The sequence below is a fragment of the Colossoma macropomum genome, unplaced genomic scaffold, assembly GCF_904425465.1.
Source record: "Colossoma macropomum unplaced genomic scaffold, Colossoma_macropomum, whole genome shotgun sequence".
Taxonomy (NCBI): Eukaryota; Metazoa; Chordata; class Actinopteri; order Characiformes; family Serrasalmidae; genus Colossoma; species Colossoma macropomum.
This window is the reverse complement of record NW_023495267.1, coordinates 2,179,715-2,187,916: the sequence shown is the minus strand read 5'-3', so window position 1 is coordinate 2,187,916 and position 8,202 is coordinate 2,179,715. Positions and strand designations below refer to the sequence as shown.

The window sequence follows — 8,202 nt, the reverse complement described above, 5'->3', positions numbered from 1 at the left end:
ACCAAAATGAATGTAAAACTTTGAAACCTTGGGGGGGATGTGTGTGCGCCTGTGTGTGTTTTAAGGAAACATGCTGCACTATTTCTTTAATAGTCGATGCAGATGAATGGGGATGCACCATATGCCTGCGCTGCGGGCGACTCGATCATTTCACGGTTTGATGGCGGTTGGAGGGCGGAGTCGAATAAAGTGGTGCTGAGGGGGAATCAGCGTGGAGGAGTGAGGAGAGGAGAGGAGGACACACGGGCTGGAGGAGCGCAGAGGAGAGCGAGAATCACTGCTCACTGCACACTCGCTCAGGAGAAACCCAAGCTGCATGAGGCTTATCGTCTTCAGAAATCTGCACATGTTGGCTCTGTGTTTTGCTGCAGTGTGTGCTGAACTTTTCGGTGATAAATACACACCGGCGCTCCAGACTGTACCATTCATGTTTTGTCTAAGTTGTAACGCCTCTCAGTGGTTTAGCCTCTTCCTCACCGCACGGCACTTCTCTGCTTGGAGAACAGGCTGCACACCTGTTTCCACAAGTTTGTAAGCTGGACTGTGTTTGAATTTGTACTCCGTCCAGCTGAGCGCGACTTTAAGGAAGGCGCTGAGTGGGAGTTGATTTCTGAGGTATCTTTTAATTTCTGAGACACTCCTTCAAGGTCATCTGTTTTGCACCAAACGGAGGGCTTAAGATTCTGAGGTAAGTCTCAAAAGACTAAATGTGCCAACCTTAATACCTGGAATTTATGTATTTGTTGAGCACAACACGAAGGGGTGCGTTTAGTTGTTTAGACTTTATAATCAAAAAAGTTTAGAAAATGCATTTAGATTCGTTCCGTATGCTAAGTTAGCACATTCGAATTGCAGTAAGCTCGACTGTTTCAGCATGTTTTGCTAACTGAATATTTTTAACGTTATCACCGTTGCTTTGTAACCCCTAGAGCTCACATAGATTTATATTTTAAACGTTGAAATTTATTGTTATTCGATTTATTTTTTTGCTGGTTCAGTATTAATGTACAGTGTGTGTTTTACTTACTTCCAGAATTAATGCTCTCCCCTTCTCTTGCTATATCAGTGCCTCCTATATTCATACATAATATCACCTTGTGCTGTTCTCTCTCTGCTTTACCAATTAATGTCTAGTCCATCACTTTAATATGATGATCTTTTAAATTGCATTTTCTTTCAGTTTATTCATACTCAAATGACAGTGTCGGTGTAGTATGTCTTCCTCTGCATCACAACCAGCGGTCTCTGGGGTGCAGAGATAGGGCAATCCTGCACATGAAAACTGACACCCACCACATAATGACAAGAAAGAAAAAACCCTCCCATCATTCCCTTCCACACTGAGCATATGGGTGACCCCCAGCCATGGACAGCACTTGGAACCTCTGGGTCCTGTCCCTGGCACATTTATGCACTCTCATGCTTTTATTGTCTACATCCGCAGGCTACACCACTGCACTGTTGATATGATGTCAAAAATAAATTTATGCTGCTACTCTACTTTTTTCCCCTGCAGGTGATTTGGAATGACAGCACTATCATGTGGAAGAGCCCTCCCTCACCCAGCTGTTCTTATGTCCACTATTTTAATGTCAGCCTAATGCCAGAGGAAGACAAGCAACTGAGGCGAGCCTGCACCAGTGTTCTTCAGAGATGAATGACATCTCTCCTAGCGCTGCTACCATGTTCGGTCAGCTGACAGAGAGTACCCTGAATGCCAGCTGCAACTACACCGAATGCAACAGGACCGCAGGGGAGGTGGCTCTGCAGCTGCCCACTTTCTCGGCAGCAGCAAAAGCCAGGGTGATCATCACCTTTACCCTATGCGCCGTGTCGGCCGCGTGCAACCTGGCTGTGCTGTGGGCGGCCAGCACCAGCACCCGCCGCAAGTCGCATGTGCGCATCCTGATCATCAACCTGACCGTGGCCGACCTGCTGGTCACCTTCATCGTGATGCCTGTGGATGCGGCATGGAACATCACAGTGCAGTGGCTGGCCGGTGACCTTGCCTGCCGGCTGCTCATGTTCCTCAAGCTGGTGGCTATGTACTCCTGCGCCTTTGTCACTGTGGTCATCAGCCTGGACCGCCACTCAGCCATCCTCAACCCGCTAGCCATCAGCGAGGCCAAGAAGAAAAGTAAAATCATGCTGAGTGCAGCCTGGGCCATGAGCATTGTGCTTTCCGTCCCTCAGGTAAGGAGTGCATGGATTGCAAATTCATCTCAGGAATTCACTTTTTTTGTTGCTCATCCCTGAAGGGCTGCACTGACTGCACTCAATGGGGGGGGGGCCTGAAGCTGGAATGATCTGGGAAGATCATGTTAAGATTAGATGCTAAAGCTGTCTTGCACAGTCTAGAAAGGATCAGCCTACTGCCACCTATATATATTTAAAGTCTCATTTTAAACTATGGTTACATATGCTTCAAATATTTGCATCTTTCACCTTTTATATACAAAATTGAAAGTGTAATCTGACAGATATTTCATCAGAAGGAAATGATTACATTAGCTTAGAGCTGGGAGACTCATCGGAAAGGAAGATACAAGCACTTTTGTCAGTCGTACCTCAGTATCATACTATCAAATGTAGGGCAGAGCAGAAAATCCAGTCATTGACTTCTGTCTCAGTTAATTTGTTCAGCCATGGAGATGACTGTTCCCCTTGTAGTGTGAGATCACTGACCACAATTTCCAGTTCTGACCTCCTTAGTCATTAATGAGACAAAGTGATATGAATCTGATTTAGCCTTGTTCATGTGGCTCAGGACACTAAGCGAGGCTCATAATAAATAAAGATATAACTTCATATCTATTTTATATAGATAAGTAGGTAGATAGGTAGGTAGGTAGATAGATAGATAGATAGATAGATAGATAGATAGTTAGATAGACAGATAGATGACCACAAATTGGTTGATTTCTAATAAACCCATGATAACATCAAATGTGTTATACTATGATAATAATAATAATAATAATAATAATAATGCAGTTCATAAATTGATAGTACACTGAACTGACTGCATGAGCGCAATTAACAGGGCTGATGAAACAGATTTCTGTTAGTCTTATGGATTTTAAAGACTCAGTTGAGCTTGTTTCTGACAATCATATGACCACACATTTGAGCTTTGTCAAATCAGGACAGGACTATTATTTTTTCAGGACTACAAAAAAAGCCTGCCTTTGGCTCTAATAGCACCAATCACATTACTCAAAGTGATGAACATTTAAGTAACCAGCCTGGCTGTGTGGATTACAATTACTGGGCTTAAAGACCAATGATAATTATGGGGTTTTCCCAGTCAGTTCCAAGTTCAGGCCCGTTTTAACCATTACATAGACTTGATTCAAGCAACTTGCTGTAGCTCATTCGTAGTCACTGTCACTCTGCAGCATTGTCAGTATAAGTAGATTTTACACTGTGATGATGTCATATTAGAGAAATTAGAGTTATTTGCTGTTCACCATCCTGCTGTGATAAATAGCCTCACCCAGATGCTCCAGTCTACCGTAACTTTGCTTGGATGCTCCAGAAGTTTTAATGAATTGTCTACTATCGCCACTGTCTCGGACTCACAGCCATCTTTATTTTTAATCAGCCTCACGAATTGTCAACACTCTCATAAATTCCTAATGTACTTCTTCATGTTCTAAACTATCTCGTGGCCATCTTCTTGTACATAACATCCTGTATATGTCCAGCTCTATCAATATTGTGCTAGCTCTACAGACATTGTTCAGTTTTGTTGAAGGGGTATGCATATCATGTGGAATGTCACTTCTGAGGTACAGAATTATTGCAATATTAATGTAGTTTGACCTTAGACTGTACATTCAAGTTGAATAAATGTCTAATTTTCTGCCTCTTATCATTTTCAACACAGCTGATTTATCTCAGGAATGGTTTGATAATTAGCTGCACAGCTGATTTCAGGCATTAGAGACATTAGACGGTGCAGTCCAAGAGGGGCTAGGGACAAGAATGAGAATGAGAACATTTGGATAAAGGGTAGATGACTGTGTGAGAGACATTGATCGAGGTCTGTTTGTCACATTCATGTTTCACTGCATTCTAGACTGAGTGTATGCTCAGCCAGGCTTGATTACATCAACTTCACACTGTGAATAAATCTATCCAAGGACAAAATGCTAAAGCCTGTTTCCTAGAGGCTTATGCTGCATCTCAGCACACACTCAGCAATATTTATTCAATATTTATCCCCCAAAAAATATTACTCTATTACTATATTACTATATTACTTACTTAATTCCATTTAAGAAAAAAAACTCCTCTGTATCCAGATATTTCAACATATCATGAACTACAAGTTTAATATTTTTATGTAATGCTTATGTAATTTTTTTGTTCCCCAACAGATGTTCATATTTCACAATGTGACCATCACAGTTCCTGCCAAATTTACACAGTGCACCACACGAGGCAGCTTCGTAAAGCACTGGCAGGAGACGCTCTACAATATGTTCACCTTTGTCTGTCTGTTCCTGCTACCTCTGGTCATCATGATCTTCTGCTACACACGTATCTTGGTGGAGATCTCTCAGCGAATGACCAAAGGAAACAGTAGGTCATAATTAAGTTATAAGCACTAGTAAAGGAATAAAGTGATAATTAGTGTGGAGCTAAAGGTGATTATTAGCCAAGTGACAATGAAGGCCATTATTTTAATGATCAGTTTACTCTGAAGATTAAGTTATTGAAATGCCGCATTCCTACCAACACATAAAACTTGATGTAAGCAACAGAGAAATGAGATCATGGCATCTGTTTTCATCTAGCTTTGATTCATCATAATTAGGGGGAAGTGTACAAAATGATTATGAAAATTACTCAACTAAATGTCAAAATTACTGCCTTTTTTTCAGTATCTTCAAAGGAGGTGCATTTGCGTCGCTCCAACAACAACATCCCAAAGGCCCGGATGAGAACTTTAAAAATGAGCATCGTCATCGTAACGTCGTTTATTGTTTGTTGGACGCCATACTATCTGTTGGGCCTGTGGTACTGGTTTCTCCCTGACGACTTAGAGGAGACTGTTTCCCACTCACTTACTCATATCCTTTTTATTTTTGGCCTTTTCAATGCTATCCTGGACCCCATCACTTACGGCCTGTTCACCATCCATTTCCGCAAAGGACTGAAGCGGTACTGCCGTGGTGCGGCTGCTCTAGCAGAGCCAGAAAACAACACGGTTCTAACTGGCTCTTTGAAGTGCTCACCATCTCCCTTGCGAATGAAAAGGTTGACCCTGCAAGGCCAGAGAACTGAGGCTATGGAAGGCAAAGAGGCCAAGAAGTCAGGGCAGCATAGCAGTAATTTCACACTGCACAACAGGGGAGGTGGTGAGCTAAATCAGACTCCAGAAAGCGTGATATGACTGTTGGATAATACATGCTGCGGCGAAGGCTTCTGGAGAAACTGTCCTATTATGTAAGGTATGAAGGTAGCAAACCCTAAGCGCGTCTCTTGAAATACATTGGGTCCACCAAAAGCTTCATGTTTATTGACTGACTGAATGCTGTATCACTCTTCAGACTGATTACAGCATTCCCACCTTTGACAGCTTGTTCTCTGTTTTTTTTTTCCCCATGTATTGACTCTGAGAAGTAAATCATTCAGGTAGCACAGAGGATATGACTCTTATACACTGGTTTTATGCTCATGCAAACAGGATGTGGATTTAAGTTGTGATACATTACAGACGCAAATGAATGCAGATGGACCCCAGAAGGATTTCTCGTCATTTATTGAAGACATTCAGTCTCTCACTTTCCGGAATATTATCCCCACCCTTTGGGTTTGCGCAGGCTATTTACTTGGTGGTTTCTAAAATGCAGATAATCTTCAAAGAGCATGTGCTTTGAATTTGTAATATTACATATTACTATGCTAATAAATGCCAAGGTGTCATTCATATTGCTGATTTACACCTTATTAATGGGAGGAATGTGTACTGGGTGTGGGTCTAAAGCTTTAAAATTAGAATTTGTTGATGAATGGTTGAATAGATGAATGTGTTCTATAAATAGTTTTTCTCAGGGAGAGTGCTGCCTTTGTTGTTAGGGTATTGAAATCAAACTGGAGACAAACAAACTGTATAATGTTTATCAGTGTGGAAAAAATACTTTTATGTGCTGATGTAATCTGGCCTGGATGTTCAAATGTACCACTGGTGTTGGGAAAAATCTTTAAAGGGCATTTCATATATTTTTCAGCATTATACTAATATCAACATATGAAACACATATGAAAATGCAGTTTTCCCCCTAGAGTGGATCAAGAGACAGGAAAGGCTATTTTAAGAGAAGAAATGGGTTTTCTGATATCACCGAAGAGCGTGTGAAAACCAAAAGATCTCTTTAGATCTTTCCTTTTGTCTGTTTTTCCCCTAGTTTCAATCCGTCTTACTGACCATAGACCATAGAAGAATGACGTTTTCACATATGGTGAAAAATGGTCTCCTGTTCTTTTTAGACCAGCACAACCATTAACCTAACGCATTTGCTAGAGGCTATACTTCAAGACTCCTTGGCGAGAGTGGTCCACAACATCCTCTAGTTATGCCATTTGTGTTTGTTATGCCTCTGAAGGGTCTCTTTGGGTCAGATGCGTGCTTCAACTGCAAGAAACATGATAACCCAATGAGAGCAGTGACTGATTCTGTCCCTTTTCCACTGCCACCATAGGCATGAAAGACGCAGTCTGTTGTACTGAATGGATGATGGCACTGAAGAAGATAAGGAGAGCTTGGCTCAAACATGCTCACATCGCAACTATTCTGCAGGTCACTTCTGAACTCGCTTTAGTATGCATTAAGAATGACATATTGGGCCTGATAGCTTGAAATGTTTTGCAAGGAATGTCTGTGTTCAAATGAAGTTCATTCTGCCTCATGGTCTTAAATTAAAGCAAAGAGAGAGAATGAGAGTTAAAAATGTATTATTTCTGTTACGTAAATTAATTGGTAATGTGGAGTGTACTCTTTCTGTCTGTTGTGATTATATGGTGTAGTAAGTCAATTGAAATGTTGGTTATATTTGCTTATGTGTATAAAATGATACAGTTTTGCTAACTGCACGTCACTGTGTAAATGAAACGAGCATCAGAATCTCAGTATTGTGTACACGGTATTACAACATGTGTGATCTGTTTTATCTGCAGTTTTATTTGTCATTGCAGTATGAAGTTATTTATATAAATATGTAACAATATATATTATTGTTCTTATTAACACTACAGAAATGTATATAATATGATGTCAAACTAAATAACTAAAGAAATATGAGAATAAATGAATAATGTTACAAATAAGTAAGAAATTTTAAGTATCCAGATACTTCATATACATATTGACCTAAAAAAAGAAATAAAACTGCCCTCTAATGACCTTCCTCAACAAAGGAACAATGTTCCAACATCACTGCCAGCATTCTAATTTCCAGCATTCAGCAAGTCAGATATCATGTACTTGTCTGCTGAGCTGCATTGTTAGGTTTTCAGCAGCATTTGACTGAGCTGGCATCTCCGTTTATTTCCATCAGTGAGACTAAGACGCTTTGTGTAATGCAATAATCCTGTTAAAACCAACTAACAACAGCCAGGTCAGAAGTCAAATTTAGGAGGCCTTGCAGTGAGGGACTGTCCATTCTGTCCAAAACACATACGATACTGTAAACTCTGACGTTTGTGTCATACTTTTACCACGCAGTTGTTACAAGTCTATTAGTTGAATCACAGTGCTGAGCGCTCAAAGAACAGTATCAGTGACTGTGTGCTGTTTAAAAGTTTGGAATCTTGTCTTGTACTGTGTTCAACTGAATACAGGTCAAAAAGGAATTTGCAATTCATTGCTGTGTGTTTTATTTAATTTTTCCTACTGCCCCAGCTTTTTTGGAATTGCATTTGTGCATTTGTTTCAACCGTGATTCCAAACTTTTGAATGGTAGTGCACTTCACTTCCTCGTAAGGTCCAGGCGGCCATTTCAGGGCCCCATTACCATGCATACATCATTGTCGTACATCATCGTCGTACATCATTGCGTCATTCTAATGGCTGTGACATGATAGCGTAAATGGAATAGGCTATATTTTGCTTGACTGGCATCAGCCTCATTTCAACACTTGTATCGAATAAATAGGACTTTGCCTCCTGGCCCATATGCACAATTTGAACAGCTC

General features: G+C 40.8%; 1 protein-coding gene across 1 annotated transcript; it reads left to right on the top strand.

Annotated features, from left to right (window-relative positions):
• Positions 1–229: 229 nt before the first annotated feature.
• gnrhr4 (gonadotropin releasing hormone receptor 4) lies at positions 230–5,488 on the top strand. The gene is made up of 4 exons (XM_036561666.1): positions 230–688; positions 1,517–2,193; positions 4,383–4,587; positions 4,890–5,488. Exons 2-4 carry the CDS (start codon positions 1,654–1,656, stop codon positions 5,399–5,401), a joined length of 1,257 nt encoding a protein of 418 aa, XP_036417559.1. The 5' UTR covers positions 230–688; positions 1,517–1,653; the 3' UTR covers positions 5,402–5,488.
• The last annotated feature ends 2,714 nt before the right edge of the window (positions 5,489–8,202 follow it).

Coding starts and splice junctions, on each gene's coding strand:
- gnrhr4 (XM_036561666.1), top strand. CDS start 1,654: ATGAATGACATCTCTCCTAGCGCTGCTACCATGTTCGGTCAGCTGACA. Junction 2,194..4,382: donor TTGTGCTTTCCGTCCCTCAG/GTAAGGAGTGCA, acceptor GTTCCCCAACAG/ATGTTCATATTTCACAATGT. Junction 4,588..4,889: donor GCGAATGACCAAAGGAAACA/GTAGGTCATAAT, acceptor CCTTTTTTTCAG/TATCTTCAAAGGAGGTGCAT.